Below are 18,709 nucleotides of genomic sequence, written 5' to 3'. Positions count from 1 at the left end.
TAAAATGTTATGTTTTAATCTTTATAAGTGAAGGTGTCCTAATTGATTTTAATTTTTTACAAAGTTTTAAATAAAATCAATTCATTAAAATTTAACAATAAGTTGAACTAATTAATTATTGATTGAATCGATCAAGTCATAAATCAGTGAAACAATTGATTTGATCATTGATTTGATTTTAAAAATATTGTATATTCTCACATCCAATCAATCTATGGTCTCGAGAAATTATTTAATGTTAAAAATTAATTGAACCCTTATCTAGCACATTCGATTTAGTGACACTAAATAACACAGCTTTGTCACCAACATACGCGGCCCAAGGGAGCTTTTAACATTGTGAACTCGCACGCACAAAAAATCAAAATCACTGTACTATTTAGCGAGGCTTGAGCTAGTGTAATTCTTTAATGCGAGAACAAACTTGTATGGAATAGGTATATTAGAATTAGGTTCAAATTAAATTTAAATTTAAACTAAATTAAATTTATTAAAATTAAGTTTGAATAAATTTGAGGCCAATTATACATAAACAAGTTCGAATTTAAACCTAAATTTTATATACCAATATAAATAAATTCAAATTTATAATCGAGCCGCTCGTTTGGCTCACCAGCCAGACCGCTTGTGTAATTAATGATGCGGAAAAGTTTTTCTTTGCCTCTTAAGGCTTCACACGCACATTGGCCAAAGCAAAGAAGACTTTTCTCCTCCGGTTAATACACATTGGTAAAAGGAAAAAGGACTTTCCCTTCTCCAATTAATGAATGTGTTTCAGCTTCTTCTTCAATCTTTTGGCCTTCTCTTCTCCGTCTTAATGCCTTCTTCTTCTTCTTCTCTGGCAGTTCCAATGAGCGACCAGCTGTCTAGCTTGTTCGCTTACAAGCGTGAGTTCGAACAACTATTTCTTTAGCTCGTCCAGCTCAGGTTCAGGTTCAATTATTTATTAACAGAGTTGGAATTCAAATTCAATTGAATTTAAATTTAATTTAATTTAAATTTAATTACATATATATATATATAATTTTAAAAAATATTTATAATATTTTATAATGGTAATATAACTATTAAAATTATTTATTGTGTTATTATAATTACTCTTAAAATGATGCATTCAATAAGATAATAGGAGACGAAATACATAATACTAAAAATTATATTTTTAATGTATAATATAAGTGAAGAGATTTATTCTCATTTAAGATATAATGAAATCTTAAACTTCAATTACTTAATTTTTACAAATCTAAATATTTACCTATAAGAAATTTTTGTTAAAAATCTTAATTATGATTAAAGATTTATTTAGTAAAATATTTAAGTTTTATTATTTATCTCCTCAAATTAAAAAATCTCATAAAAGGGTATATGCCATTTTTCAAATTTTGAATTAAGAATAATTATGAGATTTTTAAATTTGAAGAGGAAAAATAATAAAATTTAAAATTTTTATTAAATAATAAATTTTTACTTGTAAATCTATTTTAAATTTTTAATAAAAAATTATTTATGAGTAAACATTTAAATTTTTAAAAATTAAAAATAAAAGTTTGAGATTCCAATGCACTATGATTAAAAATAAGTGTTTTGCGTTTAATAAAATATAACGTCTAATTTCCAAATTCAAATCTCTATTATACATACAGATTCCAAATTTTGTTTGCACAAGAAAAGAATAAAGTGTGACTTGGACGTCTAAAATAAAAAGTGTAAAATAATCTAGAAGTTTCAACCCCTTGCTTTACCAATCAATTTAAATAAATTCAAGGCACTTTATATAATAAAAGATCTTATATATATTTATTCAATATATTTAATATTAAAATTTTGATCCATTTTTTATTTCCATAGGTTAAAACTTTGGTATATTAGTTTTTTTATCACGTGTCACAGGCAACCCGTTTCACGTGACTTTCCGTCCACGTCGGCGAAGGCATTCACACTAACGAACCAACCCGATACAAAAATAATAAATTAAAAAAATAATTAAATAATTAAATAAAAATAAAATCGTCCCTGTTTGGCTATAGGATAGAATAGGAACGAAAAGAGAAGCAAAGAAGAATGGCAGGCGAATTTGCAGGAACAACAGCAACAACAATGACAAAGAAGAAGAAGAAGAAGGGACGGCCATCCCTTTTAGACATCCAAAAACGCTCTCTCAAACAACAACAATTATTAGACCAACGTAAACAACAACAACAACAAAACCCTAATTCTTTCAAATCTAATCGCCGATCCACTCGCCAGAACCCTAATTCCAATCACAATGAAGACGTCGACGTCGACGACGACGACGATGACGATGAGCGCAAAGAAAAGAAGCACAAGTTATTACTCGGCTTGGACAATTCTTCTGAACATGTTCACCAGCAACAACACTATCCGATTTCTTCGCCCAATTTTTCCAGCCCTGATTCCACTCGTCGTCGCAAGATCAACTCCGTCCGTGCCGGATCTGATCAAACGGTGATCATCAACACTTCCTATATTATTAATTTTGGCGGTTTTGTTGATCGACTTTCAAGAACTTGTTTCTTATAACTAAATAAATTTAAATGCTTTTGGGATTTCGCGCGAAAATTAAAGTTTAGGGTTGGTTGGATCGGAAATGAATGGACGCGTTTGACTGAGTCAGGCTTTTCTTTTACTCTTTTCTGCATAAATATTAATTATTTTTTATTTTCTTTGGGAAATGTTTTGAGTGGTAGTTGGCTTCTTTATTTCGTATATTTATATTTTAAAATCTGCAGTAACCATTATTTTATACTGGATTGGTTTGTGGTTAATCGTCCCAAAATAATAGACGCACACAGACCATCTTGTCTGTAAAGCTTAAATTTGTCTTTTTTTCTTTATTAATAATAATTATTACTTATTTTTTCTTGGGTTGTTGTACACCTTTTTACTGTAACTTTTGATATTTGATGCTTCGAAGGTTATTAATTTTTGTTTTTACTTATAATTTTCTATATTTAATATGGAAGTAATTTTCTTGCAGGAAGAAAAGGTTTTGAAAGCGACGGACGCTCTTCATGGTATCAATCAATCTCGATATTCTGGGAATTTAAAAAATAATAAATTTAGACTAAATATGCAATTTTTTATGTGGACAGAGTCACTGGTGGACTCCGGTCCCACGACTTCTTTGCCAGACAAAAAGTTATTGGTGTTCGTTCTTGACAGGCTTCAAAAGTGTGTTGTTTTAACTCTACGATTTTCTTTCTTTAAGTACTATTATGTTATGCTTTTTAATTGGGGTTTGATTGGTTTGTGTGTAATTTACTTCAGGAAGGACACTTATGGGGTGTTTTCTGAGCCGGTGGATCCAGAAGAGGTGCTTTTTTTTTTTTGGGAGACAAGTGTTGCTTACGTATAAATGTGTGCAATGATTGAATTAAAAGTTTCATGATTTGATGAAATCTTCCTTATTTAATGCAGCTTCCTGATTACCATGAGATTATTGCTCATCCAATGGATTTTGCTACTGTGAGGAAGAAACTAGATGGAGGGTCTTATGCCAACTTGGAGCAGTTTGAGGTTGGTTAAATATATCTATTATTTGATAATTTTGGATATATGAACTTATATTACTTAGAAGAGTTTGCTGCAATCAACATCTGTCAATTTTTGCACCCAATGACCTGCTGGATGGAAGTTCAGTTTTTATGTTAAATTATGGGGATTGTATCTATGGGATTTCATGATTCCGTGCTCCATTACTTATATTTTAAATTTCGAACAACTTTTGTTGTGCTGGCTTTGAGTGTGTTACTGTGGTAGATATTAAATTGCAATTATTGATTATGGTGATTTAAATATTTTTAAGGTATTCATGATTCATTATGATTATCTTACTCATATGGTTACTTAATGTTCTTCTTGTACCTGTATTGAATTTTTTTATAATGATTTACTGATTGTCCTGGTCACCATTGATGACTCTGTCAACCATTCATTGTTTTCCAAATTATATCTGGGGAGCCTTGTCTCCTACCATAATTTCTTGAGATTCTGCAATTAAAGCCTATATTTTCATTTCTTCGTAAATAACTGAATGATAGTTGTCTGGATACAAGTAAATCAACCAGGTGCCACTAGGGCCAATGATGGCACATAAACGGATGAGTAAGTTGATTTTGATTAAGAATATTAAAGTGATTTGATTGTAGATGAGACAATTAGGAATACGTAATGATCTGTAATTTAAGTTTGAACCTGTAGGTTCTCAGCCAATTCCCTAATGGAAGAATGATGCATGTACTCAACTTATGGATGGCTTATTAACTCCTTAATAGTTAGAATGTGTGATGCCATAAAAAAATTTCTATTTTATAACTGAGATCAGTCTCCTTTGTTTATCAGCTTTCATGAAGGAATTTAGTTACCACTAATCTTGCTTTACTTTCTGGTGAAAATGCTTGATTTTGATCTATGAGTAACTTGACACTTTTGGTTATCATTGTCTTCATGCAGAAAGATGTTTTTCTCATTTGTTCCAATGCGATGCAGTATAATTCAGCAGATACGATATACTTCCGACAGGTTTATTCTGGTTTCTGTTTGTCACATGTTTTCATATTCTTTTCTTTTCTTTCTTTCCCTTTTTTTTTGGGTGACAGATGAAAATGTATCTGTAGGCACGAACCATTCAAGAGATGGCAAAAAAGGACTTTGAAAATTTGAGGCAAGATAGTGATAGTGAACCACAGCCAAAAGTTGTGAGGAGAGGCAGGCCACCAAAGAGCTTGAAAAAGCCACTGGACACCTCTCCTTCGAATCTTGTTGCTTGTGAGTTTTCCTCTGATGCAATCCTTGCTAATGGAGGAAACAATGGCAGCTGGTCCAGTCCTCACAATCTAAGAAGAGGGCCAACACCATCTTTCAAGTTTCGGTCTTCTGATTCACTAAACAGGGCCTCTTATGTTTCTCATTCTCTTACGGGTGAAACTTGTGCTAGCTGGTTATCAGAATGGGAGAATGAATTTCCAGGTTTGTGTTTTGAAAGGACTCTGATCAACTGCTTCATGTTCGGGGCCGTTATGACACACATTTTCAATGGATATTGAGTCTTTTTTTAAAATAAATTTCTTCATCTTTTTGTAGCTTCTGTTGTGAAGGCTGTGTTGAGGTATGGGAAAAAACAATTTACATTAGATGAGAATAAACGTGACACCTATAAGGACTCATTGTCTTCTGGGCAAGAGCCATCTGTTTTTACAACCTTTGAAGGAGAATTGAAGCAACTAATGGTGGTATGTCCAATTCTACCTATTATTGATTTTTTTCAAATTGTTATTTTTTAAGGAAAACTGTTGCCGCTCAACAAGTGTGATTTCTTTTCCCCTTTCTTTCTTTCCTTTATTTTTTGGTGATTTAGGGAATAGAGATTCAGAGTTAAATTTCTATCAGAATAATTATTATGAAATTTGAAACAGATATCACAGGTTTTGGCTACTGGTTGAATGATTTATTCATTTATTGAACTGATAATGGCTAGTATGCTATATCATTAGAGAAGATAGATGCATCGTATAACCTAGAGAAAGTCGCCAAATTAAAAAATGTTCACACATCTGCCTAATATTATTATTTGTAGCAGGTGATCATAAGTCCAAGTAGAGGTTTTGTTATTGGTAATTCTATTTATATATTGATTCATTCAATTAGGTTGGTCTAAACTCTGAGCATGGTTATGCTAGAAGCTTGGCTCGATTTGCTGCAGATCTTGGACCAGTTGTTTGGAAAATTGCTTCAAAGAAAATTGAAGGCGTTTTGCCTGTTGGGGTCAAGTTAAGTCCTGGATGGGTAGGAGAAAACAAGATTAACGAGCAGCAGTGGCACTTATTTTCTGAAAAACAGAAATCTTCAAATGATTATATGCATTGTGACCAGTCAAGCAGACTTCTATCTCCGAACACTTCTAGGTCAAACTCTGCTATTGGGAAAAGATATTCAATGCAAGTTGGGGAAGATATGGAAACTAACAGAGAAGTTAACTCCCAAAGTGAGGCAATGTTTCTGAGTCGTACAGTTGGTGGATTAAAACCTGCATCTCATTTTCATTCTCAGTCAATACCTGTAATCCACTCCGATATGAATGGTTTAAATGGTATTGGTGGTTTTGAATTTAACTCTGCATCCCAATTGGGGAGAGCAGGGCTTGGCACAGAACCTGGAAAGTCCAGGCTTGACAATAGTCCGGTGCCTTGTGAAATGCTTGGTGTGGTTCCGAACAGCACCCATCCCATATGCTCAATGCCCACAACTAATCATGATTCAAACCTATCAAATGTGGCAGATTGTTCAAGTAGTCTACCCTCGGAAAATTCCTTGGCCCTAGGCTCTGGCTCTAGGTCACATACAGCAGTGGATCTGGGTCTACAGGGGGAATCATCTTGGCCAGAAATGTCAACTTATGATCAAGTTTTCCATCCATTTCCACCGGACTTGAATGTCAGATTCCTTGCACCGGGCTCACCTATTTCAAATATGCAGATTAGTTCACAGCAGCAGCCTGATTTGGCATTACAGCTGTGATATATAAAGACATTTCCCTTCAATTCAACTTGGGGTACCAGAAGGTAAGGTTTTCCTCAAATTTTAATCTTTTGCCCAAATAGGAATAGCATTGTTGCAGGCAGGCCATGTTTGCCATATCCTTTGATTTGGGTGGCACAATGAGTAGTTGCATCGGAGAGTGTAGGGAAATATTTTGTACAGATTAATATAAATCCATTGTTTTTTTTTTCCCTGGTGGAAATCACAGTTAATATATGTAACAGTGAAATTCTTTACATTGGGATATTTTCAAATGTTCCATTAAAATGGCTACATTGATATGGATTAGGAAATAAGCACAAATTCGAGTTAGCTGCTTATATTATTGAGGTTTCATTTGTCATTTTAATGGTTCTCTGCAACTCTCATTTTTTTAATCTAAATGTGAAATAAAATGAAATACCTAAAAAATGTCACCCGGAGTAGGTTTGGGTGCAATCCAAGTTGATTGAGTTACGTTTTGTCTTATGGTTGCGCATGTGACAATGTTTGAAACTTTCATTGAATTGACCAATCTATTTTGGGACTTGAATTGGTAAAGAACGGGGTCTACTTGGGCCAGTGTCACTGGGTTGTCGTCACAAGTTTGATTAGTAATCAGACTAGTCAGAGAAGGGTTATAATCAAAGCCAGAGTTGAAAAATTCTTAGATTTGGCTTAAGCTTAAGGTAAGAACGACTAACGCAAACTCAACCTCTAGATATTTAAAGTATAAATGAAAATTTTGGTGGTTTATTATCATTTTTATTTGCATAGAGTTGTAAGTTTTTAAGCGTATCTAAACTCAAACTCATATTAAAAATTGAACTCGATTCATTATGAACTGATTTATGAGTAATTTATGAAAATCATGTCAATATCAGATTTAAGTTTGAAAAATTGGTTATTTTATAAATTTTAATTTTAAGTATTTAATTTAATATCTAAATAATAAATATTTTTAATTTAAAATAATTTTATATATTAAAAATGTGCGCACGCAGATTTATTAAAAACCCAATATACTACATTATTCTACGTGTTTATCTTCCCTGTGTTTGTGTGTATCTACGTCTACCAATCATATTCCACCAAATCTACACCCGATTCAACCACGGACCCAATATTTAACTCTTTTAATTGCCTAGGTTTACATCACTTAAGCACACTTAATCATCTTTCCCACGCCATTTTCAGACCTTTCTCTGTTTGACTTCCAAACCATCTCTGGTTCAACAACTTCAACCGCTCATCTCTCACGTCACAGAACATCTCTTTCCACCCTTTCGGCTCAACCGGCTCCACTCCTAATCCCGGCGTCCGATCATTCGACTGCAGATTCATCGTCTCTCTTCAGTCCACCACATAAGCCGAAACCCTTCTACGAAACTTGCTTTTGAACTCTGACCATGCCTGGTACTTGTAATGGTTAACCACTGCAAACTTCGAACTCATTTGTTTCCATTTATACGTAGTCTTCAACCCGAAATGGTGAATCACATTGTTCAATGATTCGTCGACTGCTTCTAGTAATACAATCGACTTGTGCCGTTGCTGTTGGACTCGTCTGTAACATGTATACCCTTGTGTGACTCCTCCGGCGGGGTGTGAAGTCTGACCCGACGGTCCGAAATCGTGGCACTGGAAGGAGACTTCACCGACGGAGGGATTTTTTGGTAAAAGAGATTGTAAGAGATGAGGCGATGGTTGTGGCTCTTTGAACCAGGACGGAGAGAAGAGGAATTCGTCAACGTCAAAGTACATCATCCATTTGCATGAATCTTTCAAGTATAATGCATTGTGAGAGAAGCCAGCTTCTTGAGTCTTGGGCCATAGCCATAGGAACGTTGTCACGTTGAAACCTTGTTCGTTAAGTTCCTGAACGACCGTTCCCAAATCGTCGTCGCTGTCATTATCATACAGTATGAATTTTTCCACTCCGATTCTTGAATGGTACATCACCCATTCTTTCAAGTACTTGCCCACGTTGTACACCATCGTCGATGCGCACAATAGTGACTTCTTCTCGGAGGTTTCCGCTGTCTTGCGACGAGGTGTGTAGTACACCACTGAAGGGAGAATTAGGTTTTCGTTCGGGATTTCTATGGAGACTTTGATTGGGTTGTTGTTGGAACTGGGAAACAGTGTTAAGTCCGGTTGAGCACACCTGAAGACCTCTTGTGCGGAGCTGGTTACGGCCGTTCTAACGGCGGTGTCAGTGCCGTTATCACCAAACAGACACCGTAGCTCGTGAGGAGGCCTGTTGAATCCTTGACGTCCGTTCACGCCTTTACCGAACAAAGCGACGTCGGTCTCCGAGGAAAGCGCCTCGTACACGTAGAAGTTGTTTCTGATGAGCTCCCGGGCGGAAGCTTCTCTAATGAGAGATTCTTCTTCTTCTTCTTTATCTGGATGCTTCGTCAAAACTGGTTGAAAAATCGGCCGTTGACGGCGAACTCTTTTCGGCATATTACATTTAAACGTCGTCAGATTAGTTAACGGCAAAAACCCCGAAAATCTTGCCTTCGAATTTTCCTTGGTTGAAAAAAAACAAAACCAACCGTCCACAGAATCCGACGGTGTCTCGGGCGAGACGACTGCAAGAACATCCCAATCCGGAAAAAGAACAGAATCGGACTTCAATTTAGCATAATCTCGAAACACGTGACGAGTTTGTAGAGAGAGTTCATTCACTTGCTCCTGCACCACGTGATCGGATAGATTGGCAGTGGCGTTGATCGACGAAGGCGCGGAGATGTTCGCGGGAAAGAAGGCGATGGCGATGTGGGGTGGTGAGATTACAGAGAAAGAGACGAAGTAATAAAGGAAGAAAGCGAAGAAGATAAGGGAAAGAAAGATGAATAAGGGCTTGGTTTTGCAGCCCATAAGAAGGAGAGGTTCATGCAAACGAACAACAGATGATGATGATGGGGATTTCTTCAGTGAAGAAGACATTGGGTATTTGTGTTTATGGGGAAGCTGAAGGAGAGCTAGGCGAGGGTTATAAGAGAGACTTTTGACAGAAAGGATTATGAATCCTGATGAGAGAAGTGTCATCAGGTTCTTTTTCCTGAACCCGAGAGGGAGGGAGAAAGAAGAAGGGGAAGGTAATAATTGGTGACGTGGCTGCGCCCCAGAACCTTACAGGAGAGGCGGCTTCTATTTATTTGGATCCTGTCTTATTATTATTATTGTTATTATCATTAAAAATTAATTAATCAGAATATTACGTTAATTTATTTATATTAGCTAATCTATGTATTATGTTTTTTATTGATACATCATTTAGTGCCACGTGTAAACTTTATATATACATGGTTTAAATTTTAATGGATTCTACTCCTACTTGCAATTGTGAAATGCATCTCCATTTTAGAGTGGGGTAAGTTTTGAGCCAAACCGATGCAACCATGTGTTGGTTCGAATTAGATTCGAATTTATAATTACAAGTTTAAATTTGTTTGAATTGGTCACCGATACCGTCGCATAATTGTGGATAAGATAAATAGTATAACATTAGATAAATAATATTGTTTAATTGGTTTGAGTCAAACTTAAGTTAAACTGAAATTATAGCTCAATGTCAAATTGAATTGAATTGACTTAATTCATATTCAACCCTAGTATAATGAAAATTCGTAAATACTTTAAAAAGGTATATCAATTCGTATAGGTAATATACATTGTATCATACAATATGTTAATAATTATAAATAGTAGGATACTAATAATGAAAGTATGGTATGATAGTATCTTGTATAATTAAAGTATTGTATGATAGTATCTTATATTGTAGGATACTAATAATTATAAATAGTAATAGAACTAATCTAAACTAGTTTGATTTAAATGAATTGATTTCAAACAAAAACTTTAGTTTAATAGTGTATGTGAAAATTGTTTCATTAGTATATATAATAAAACTTGTAATTTTGCACACGATACTATTTTCATCTCTCGATAATATATTTGTTTTATCGATAATTTTTTAATAACAATATACTCTAATTTAAATTAACTTAAATTAGAGTTTAATATTATAAATTTGAATCAAATTAGAGCTAACATGGTTAAAAGGGTAAAGAGTTGTCCCATGTATGATTATTGCAAAAAGGAAAGGCAATTGAAGTGCTGGAGTCGGAAAAGCTTAAGCACTTCCCTGCACTACAAGCGAGAAGGGTAGCGCAGGTTGTGGCCTTGCAGCTAACGAGAAGGAGCCACCCTTCTCGGCATAAGTTTTGTCGTTCGATAGCACTTTGCACACAAAGTTTCGTCCATACGTCTTGGTAAAGTTAACTTGCAAGTCCATGTGTTAAAAGGTGTGTTAGTCGATTGAGCAAGCAAGGCACCCTAACATAAATTCCAGGCGTTCCATGATTTTTTTTCTTATGAATCAAATGCTCCTGAATTAGGAGTAGAACCAATGTTTTAATACCTGCATCGGGGCGTGACCCGATCTAGAGCCAGGGCTGTCTGGTCAGTGGTTGAACTTAATGTTGAGTTCCAACCATTACAATTTTTTTTTATTTTCTTTGTGATATCATCGTAAAAAACTTTACAAAACAATATTATTATTAGCATACCCATTGAAATAGATTGACTTGGAGATTGATTGTTGACCTAGTGCAATTTACACTATTTATCACATGTCAATCCAATCCAAAGGCATATATTAAAATGAAACCCAAATTTTTGCAAACTATGTGATACTAACATAGCCGATAAATTGAATTGACCTGAAGATTGAACCATAACATAGCATGGTTTATTTGATTTGATTATAGGCCAATCTTGCTCAAAAGTGGAACCCAACCCAAACTGAGGTGGGTCTTGAATCTTGGTTGGATTGGTTAAACTTATTAATCCAATTTGGGTTTTCTCTGTGAGTAACTAGAAACGTTGTGCAACGCAAGTTTAGACTTGTTGATCACTAGAGTTGATACTGTGAAACCAAAGTACCTCTTTATGCATCAATAGAATCTTATTCATATATAAACGACAATTCAATCATCCAAAACTGTTCAATAACAGCTCTTATATTTATATAAGCTATATGTTTTGACAGTATTGTATATTTGGTTTTTTTAATTTTAATTATAGATTAAATTAAGAATAAAACTATATGAATAATTTTATATACAAATAACGATATGTCATAATATAAATAAGTGTTTTATCTTTAATTTTTAATTATTTAATCATGATATGTTATTATTTATGTATAAAAATTATACATATAACACATTTTCCTTTCCCCAACTTACGTTCTCTTGAACCCTATCTTTGAGCTTCTTTTGATAGTTTTCAAGGGAATAGTAACTTTGTATTATTGATTGTATCTTAGGAGTTTATCCTTCGATGTGATGTTTATTTAATTCTTACTATCTTTGCTAGTTGTGGCTTAGATGAGCTTTGATTGTGCGAATCGGTTTAACCTTTTTCATTTTCTATTAAAAAAATTTTCATACTTACAAAAATATAAAAATTTTCCAGCTAAGGTCTAGTAAAAAATGACTTCCCATTGATTCCATTTAAAAACTACAAAATGTTATTCAAAACTCAACTTGTCAGTAAAACATTAATGCAATAATATATAATTAAATTTTCGTATTACTTTTAACTATTTTTCTTTTATAAAGTTATTATATTATCAAAATCTTACCAAATAATAGTTAAAATCATATTTAAAAATATGTAATTCAGAATTACATCTACAAGGTGTGATTTTAACCAAATCGCACCGTTAAAATCACACCAAAAAATGTAACTTACTTAATGCAAATTTAACTAAACCACACTTTTCCTAATTTAGTCTTGCGATTCAATGCTGGTTTTTTATTTTTCCAATATTTTGTAGAGGAAACTGACGTTCAAAATTAGTTCAACATCACGCATGCTCCAGGCAAAACAAAATTTTAGATTGTGTTATGTCATATTTTTGTGAGTCATCCCATTTCTTTGAGTAATAAGAAAATTTCGGGTGATTACCCATGGACTAATATAGATGATGAAGATGAAGAAGAGATATAATATTTTGTGATATGGATTGGGAATTTTTGTTTGACATCATGGACCAACCTCTTTGGCTCTTTCGATTTATAAATTATTTTGATTCTTAATTTATCGATCTTAAATTAACTCTTTTTTATTCAAATCAACTTTAAACTGTATAAGTTTGGTCCGGATTAAATCAAGCCCTAAGAGTGTGCTTCAAATCACTTCCATACCTTAACTCCTTTGGCAAATATATTATGGGTCGGCCCAAGAACAAAGGAAGCCCATCAATGAACCCAATTTGTGGGAGATCGGGGTTTTGTGGGTTCAATCAAACCAGCGGGCCTAAACGGATTTTGGACTTCGGACCCATACTCAGTTTAAGATAAGAATGTGCATTACTGTGATTGATTTGAAAGGTGTATTGTAGCTGTACACCAAAATAAAATAACAGCAAATTTTTTCCACACAACATTTGAGGAAACTCCATTCCCACCCCTTTAAATTTTAAACTATAAATTCTCATCCGAAATACAACTTCGTAAACAAATAACAACGGCAGATTGACATTAATGTTATTTATCTTTTCAAATTAAAAAAAAGAACTATCGACATTATATTACATTGAAAAAGATATGATTTGACTTAAAATTATTTATTTATTTAAATTAAACTTAAATTAAAAGATATCTGGGTCAGACTCGGTTTCTATTCACCTATAGAATTGGCTGAGGAAGAAGACAATTTTCATTGGATGGAGGAGCAAAGGCCAAGTGTAATTTACATATTTAATGGGACCAACGAAACTTAGCAAAAACTAGGGTGGGAAAATGTGATCCAGTCATAAAATAATGACAAAAATCCAAACGGCACTACTTAACATTATGATTACATTTCGGTCCCAGCCGATACAAGAATCTCATAATCAAAATAAACTTTAGATAATGGGCCACTCATATTGTCCACTTATTTGTAAAAAATATATATATATATATATATATATATATATATATATTGGCAAACTCATGGATTATACTTTGAATAACACAACCCCGTACATAAAAAAGTAGTTTAATTTTAAACCCCGAATTCAGTATATCTATCTTGTGGGTACTTTGGATATTTTACCATAAATACAAAAGAAGTCATTAACTAATAAGGGTGAAAGTGAAAATTTTCCAATTACGATAGTTATGAAGGGAACGACTGCAAAGTTTGGTCTAAGGTTGGATTTGATATGGATCAAATCCGCGTAAAACTAATTTGAAATTGTTTCAAACATTAAAAAAAAAAAAAAAAAGGTCAACTTAAGAGAGATGAATTTAAGCTTATAATTGGCTAAAAAATAATTTAACTCTGGATTTAATTTGAATCAACTTAAATTTGAATGTTTTAATTGACTCAATCCTAGCTTGTTTTACAAAAATAAGTTTAATATTTGACTTACACTCAGCTCATTTGATGCAAGTTTGAATTAGAGTTTAAGTAGTTCGAATTGAATGGAACTCTAGCTTGAACCACCAATTTTGGTCTATTAGGCTAGGGATGGATACAATCAGGATTGAACCTTTAATAAGGCTTAACTTGAGATCAATTTGAACAAGAAAGAGTAAATTTAAAATCAATTATATCGAATAGTATCATAAAAGGGAAATACGAAAAATCTAAAAGAACTAATTCAAGATTAACAACTTGAGACTCAAACTCAATTTAAAAATAATTTAACTTTAAATTAACTTGAATTTAAATATTTAGAACAACTCCAACTCATTTAATCTAATGCTAAATTTAAGTTTAAGTAGTTTTGATCAAATCTAACTATATTTTCGACTATCAATTCTGGTCTCGTAGGCTACGGTTAGATTCATTTTAAGTTGAATTTGAACAAGATTTAACTTAAATTTAATTCAAATATAAAAAAAAAGTCTATTTAAAATTAATGAGTTGAGATTTAAACTCAATTTGAAAAAAATTTAACAATAAATTTGATTCATATCAATTTAAATAATATTTTATTTTATAAAAATAAATTTAATATTTAATTTAAATTCATTTCATTCGATCTAAACTCAGATTTAAATATAAACAGTTTAGATTGAATCCTGGGCTATCAATTTCTTGGTATAACTTTAAGTGACAACTTGCTTAGTCACATTGTCCACATTTATGAAGACTTTTAACAACGATAACAAAAGATGAAAGGGGGAGATGGTGGGCCCTACGGTCTTTTACACAAAAGTCATCACGCGGCGTTTCCGAAATCCGTTCCAACAGTGTCAAAAAAGAAAATACGGAGAACTACCAAGGGCAAAAAAGGAATTTTAGGTGGCCCGAAGGGTTTAAATGCAGAAACAGAGAGAATAGTAATAATGGTAAGATGTGAGAAGGTTGGAGAGCGACCTGCAAGCGGCAACAAAACAATCATGCGCAAACATTAATGCAGCCAACAAAAAAAAAGACCCACTTCAGAAAGCCTTAATTGTTTCAGAGTAAACGTTTAGTTGCCGCTAAATGTGGCGCTTTATCTCTGACTGTCGCTCTGAAATGAAGCCGTCTTTGAACGAAACGCAAGATAAATATATTACATGTTTGTTTCGTTTATACTCTTTCGCGTAATTTAATTTAATTTTTATTTTTTAATTCTCCTATTTGCCCTTTTTCTCACCAAAATTCCACCCTCAACTAAGTCTTTGTTGTTGTTGATTGTTGATGAGCTGTTCCTCACTCAGTTATTTTCCTTGACTTTTTTTAGTAATTTATGTGTAAATTTGTTTTTGGGGTGTTATCCATGGATGATAATTATTACTTGGGTCGTTTTTGTTATTATTTTTGGTGGGGTTTTAATATGGAAAACAGTTCTCTTCTTCAATGGAATCTCAAGACTTAAAGAGGAAGTCGATTTTATTTTATTTTATTTTTTTATTTTGTGGGATTTTTTTGGGTATTTATTTGGGGTCTCTTCTTGGTTCATGCTCTCTCCTTAACAGCGGTTAGCGTTTTACAGTTAATTTTAGTACTCATGATTATGAAATTTTAGTGAGTGTAAAATGAGTGGTTCTGTTTTGCTGTTTGTTTGAATGTGTTTATTGTACACATAGCAATTTGCAGCTGCTGTGCGTTTTGATAAAGAAATGAGTTGCTTTTCTTGTTTGAGTCGAAAGAAACAAGACATCAAAGTCGATATTGATAATGGTACTCGATCCACTTCTCGCCATTCTTCTGTATCTTCAGGTATTTCTTTTCATTTCAATTATCAAGTCTTTCTTTTTCTTCTGTAAATTCTGACTTTAAGAGTTGGCTCATATTAGTTTCAAGTTTTGATTTTGTTTAAAATTGAAGGCTGTTAATAATGAGTGTTCTGGGTGCAGAAAATGGGAGAGTTCATGATAAGGAAAATGGCGCAAAAGCTGGAGGGGCGCGTGGTTTCACATTCCGTGAACTAGCTATAGCAACGAAGAACTTTAAAGGTGTGAATTTGATTGGTGAAGGAGGTTTTGGAAAGGTTTACAAGGGGCGTTTGGAATCAGGCCAGGCAAGCTAGCTGCTTTAAAATTTTGGTGGTTTTTCTTGTAAAAGTGTCTGTGTTCAGTCTGTTAATCTAATTGTGTTTATAGAGAGTAGAATATTTAGATCATATATTGTGGGTTTAGATTTGATTTGATTTGGTTACTTTGAGCAGACTGTTGCGGTCAAACAACTTAATCATGAAGGTGTTCAGGGGCATCGAGAGTTCATTGTGGAGGTTCTCATGCTGAGTCTGTTACACCATGCCAATCTTGTTACCTTAATTGGCTACTGTACTGCTGGAGATCAGAGATTATTGGTTTATGAGTATATGCCAATGGGTAGTTTGGAAGATCATCTTTATGGTAGAGTTTTTTTTTTTTATTTGTTTTTTTGAATTGAACCCTGTTAATTACATGCTATTATCTTTGTTTTGTTGTTTGTTTTTCAAATTCCTGATTTGTGTAACATTATAGGTTACTCATTCTAGATTTTGAAGTGTATGTTCTATGCATTACTGTAGGTCTTTTACCTCATGTCACACTCTGTTTTAGATCTTCCTAATTGGCAGCCTTGCTCAAACAATGTTTAAGTTGTGTCACTCTAATACTCTTTTTGTGATGTAACTTTGATGGTTGATTCTTGCCTTTCAGAAGATTGCTTGGGAGAATTTCATTTTGAACCATATTCAGAATCTTTACCTTTCAAATATATTAAGCACTTCTTCATTGTCTCCCTTTATCTTTTATAATCTCTGTGGTGTTATGATTAAATATATTGAAATTACTAACAAAGATGGGACATGGTGAGGATAATTTAAATACTTCTTTCTTACAGATATGGAAGGCGTCCAAGAGCCACTGAGTTGGAACACTCGCATGAAAATTGCCGTTGGTGCTGCTCATGGCCTTGAGTATTTGCATTGCAAGGCAGATCCTCCTGTCATTTACCGTGATTTGAAGGCCGCAAATATTTTGCTGGACAATGACTTCAACCCAAAACTCTCTGATTTTGGGCTTGCCAAATTGGGACCTGTTGGTGATAAAACACATGTTTCAACTAGGGTGATGGGAACATATGGATACTGTGCCCCTGAGTATGCCATGAGTGGCAAATTGACTGTTAAATCTGATATTTATAGTTTTGGTGTTGTACTTTTGGAGTTAATCACAGGGCGGAAGGCAATAGATCTTACTAAGGCACACGGGGAACAGAACCTAGTGGCTTGGGTGAGTTGACACTTCATTTTTCTTTTCCTTTGTTGAATTGATGGCTTTGCAATCGTTTAACAATGGTGCTTGTGTTTTATCATCTTATACATGCTCCCACTCTCTCTGGAACTCCTTTCTCCTACTGGTTTTGCTGGGCTTTGTATGTACCAGCCTAGATTTTGTGCATGGATGTCCAACTGAGTTACTTTATTATTATTATTTTAAGTTGAGTGTGTGTCGTTGTGTGCCCTATTGTTAAATATTAAATTTCTGCAACGTAAACTGTGATTTTTTGGTCAATTGTGCATCAACTGTAAAATTCTTAGTTATTAAACCCAGTGTAACAAGAATTTAATGAAAACAGTGACTATTTGATGACAGTTAAATGATTCTTCTTTCCGCTTTTTACATGATTTGTATCTTCTTCTTTCCCTTGCAGTCTCGGCCATTGTTAAGAGACCAAAAGAAGTACTCCCATCTGGCTGATCCTCGGTTGCAAGGACGCTTCCCTCGCCGATGTTTAAACTATGCAATTGCTATCACTGCTATGTGTCTAAATGAGGAAGCCACTTACCGCCCTATGATTGGCGATATCGTGGTAGCACTTGATTATTTGGCCTCCCAGAGTGAGAAGAACACAGTGTCACCTAATGCTGGTGCCAACGGTAGCCCTTCATCAACAACTGGATTCTCTAGAGGTTCTTATTCCGGAAAGAGTACATCTGTTTGAATGTTTTCTGTTACGAGCTGCGGCAACAATGTGATCCACTGTAAGTAATTTAGGCAATTTTTAGATGGGTTTGTTTCATTGGACATCTCTTACTGTTGCTCTTATTCATGTGACTGCAGTTGGATCACCTGGTCAAAACTTTGAAGGAGACTTTTGAAATACTGGAATTCTATATACGAATCGATATGCACCAAGACAATGCATATAATATTATGTGTACATGTATGTACATATTGATCGAGGTGTGTAATACTGGCATTTTTTTTTTCCTTAGAATTCATATGATAAAGGTAATCTAAGCTGCTTGTGATTGGGTTGAAGTTATAGTTGAACTTGTGGAAAGAAGAAAGATGAAGTAGACAAACTATGCTTGTCCTTGGACGGCATCCTTTGTAAGAAGAAACCATATCAAGATTTAATAATAATATCGCCGGCCACAAAACTAGATAAAATAGCCTATAGATAGTGTTATTATTCTTTCAGTGTGAATGTTACATTCTTCAGTTTTGATGCATCCGGTGTGGAATTTTTGTGCATCTTTTTTGGCCTTTTTCAACTAATATTATTGCAAACGGTAGGGCTGAAATCGAGCAAATTGGGCTAGGCTGGCTCAATTCAAATTTATTTTGGTTAAACTTGATCCGAGTTTAAGATAGAAGGGTCGCTTGTTTCTGAAATATTCGATTTTGAGTTAGAGAGAGTTTGGTTTGGTTCATTTCATGACCCAGAT

At 34.0% G+C, this 18,709-nt stretch overlaps 3 protein-coding genes across 4 annotated transcripts; 2 read left to right on the top strand and 1 right to left on the bottom strand.

Moving 5' to 3' along the window:
• Window positions 1-2,018: 2,018 nt before the first annotated feature.
• On the top strand, window positions 2,019-6,873 carry LOC123229261 (bromodomain-containing protein 9-like). Its single transcript, XM_044654924.1, has 9 exons — window positions 2,019-2,469; window positions 3,002-3,038; window positions 3,117-3,195; window positions 3,292-3,337; window positions 3,442-3,540; window positions 4,477-4,545; window positions 4,641-4,992; window positions 5,107-5,255; window positions 5,671-6,873. Exons 1-9 carry the CDS (start codon window positions 2,065-2,067, stop codon window positions 6,538-6,540), a joined length of 2,106 nt encoding a protein of 701 aa, XP_044510859.1. The 5' UTR covers window positions 2,019-2,064; the 3' UTR covers window positions 6,541-6,873.
• A 623-nt stretch (window positions 6,874-7,496) lies between these two features.
• On the bottom strand, window positions 7,497-9,670 carry LOC123229260 (glycosyltransferase family 92 protein RCOM_0530710-like). The gene has a single exon (XM_044654923.1). It carries the CDS (start codon window positions 9,595-9,597, stop codon window positions 7,894-7,896), a length of 1,704 nt encoding a protein of 567 aa, XP_044510858.1. The 5' UTR covers window positions 9,598-9,670; the 3' UTR covers window positions 7,497-7,893.
• A 5,270-nt stretch (window positions 9,671-14,940) lies between these two features.
• LOC123230202 (probable serine/threonine-protein kinase PBL21) lies at window positions 14,941-18,461 on the top strand. 2 transcript variants are annotated; one of them, XM_044656364.1, is made up of 7 exons: window positions 14,941-15,121; window positions 15,633-15,765; window positions 15,903-16,066; window positions 16,214-16,403; window positions 16,876-17,267; window positions 17,689-18,019; window positions 18,099-18,461. In XM_044656364.1, the coding sequence occupies exons 2-6, from the start codon at window positions 15,666-15,668 to the stop codon at window positions 17,977-17,979; spliced, it is 1,137 nt and encodes a 378-aa protein (XP_044512299.1). In that variant the 5' UTR covers window positions 14,941-15,121; window positions 15,633-15,665; the 3' UTR covers window positions 17,980-18,019; window positions 18,099-18,461. The 2 variants fall into 2 exon arrangements, with proteins under 2 accessions (XP_044512299.1, XP_044512298.1); XM_044656363.1 differs by having other exon boundaries at window positions 14,942-15,765.
• The last annotated feature ends 248 nt before the right edge of the window (window positions 18,462-18,709 follow it).

This window comes from Mangifera indica, chromosome 11 (genome assembly GCF_011075055.1).
Source record: "Mangifera indica cultivar Alphonso chromosome 11, CATAS_Mindica_2.1, whole genome shotgun sequence".
In the NCBI taxonomy this organism is placed as follows: Eukaryota; Viridiplantae; Streptophyta; class Magnoliopsida; order Sapindales; family Anacardiaceae; genus Mangifera; species Mangifera indica.
Note: the sequence above shows the minus strand (reverse complement) of the source record. Positions and strands in the feature narration are given on the sequence as shown.

Coding starts and splice junctions, on each gene's coding strand:
- LOC123229261 (XM_044654924.1), top strand. CDS start 2,065: ATGGCAGGCGAATTTGCAGGAACAACAGCAACAACAATGACAAAGAAG. Junction 3,541..4,476: donor CCAACTTGGAGCAGTTTGAG/GTTGGTTAAATA, acceptor GTCTTCATGCAG/AAAGATGTTTTTCTCATTTG. Junction 5,256..5,670: donor AATTGAAGCAACTAATGGTG/GTATGTCCAATT, acceptor TCATTCAATTAG/GTTGGTCTAAACTCTGAGCA.
- LOC123229260 (XM_044654923.1), bottom strand. CDS start 9,597: ATGACACTTCTCTCATCAGGATTCATAATCCTTTCTGTCAAAAGTCTC.
- LOC123230202 (XM_044656364.1), top strand. CDS start 15,666: ATGAGTTGCTTTTCTTGTTTGAGTCGAAAGAAACAAGACATCAAAGTC. Junction 16,404..16,875: donor TTTGGAAGATCATCTTTATG/GTAGAGTTTTTT, acceptor TCTTTCTTACAG/ATATGGAAGGCGTCCAAGAG. Junction 17,268..17,688: donor AACAGAACCTAGTGGCTTGG/GTGAGTTGACAC, acceptor TTTCCCTTGCAG/TCTCGGCCATTGTTAAGAGA.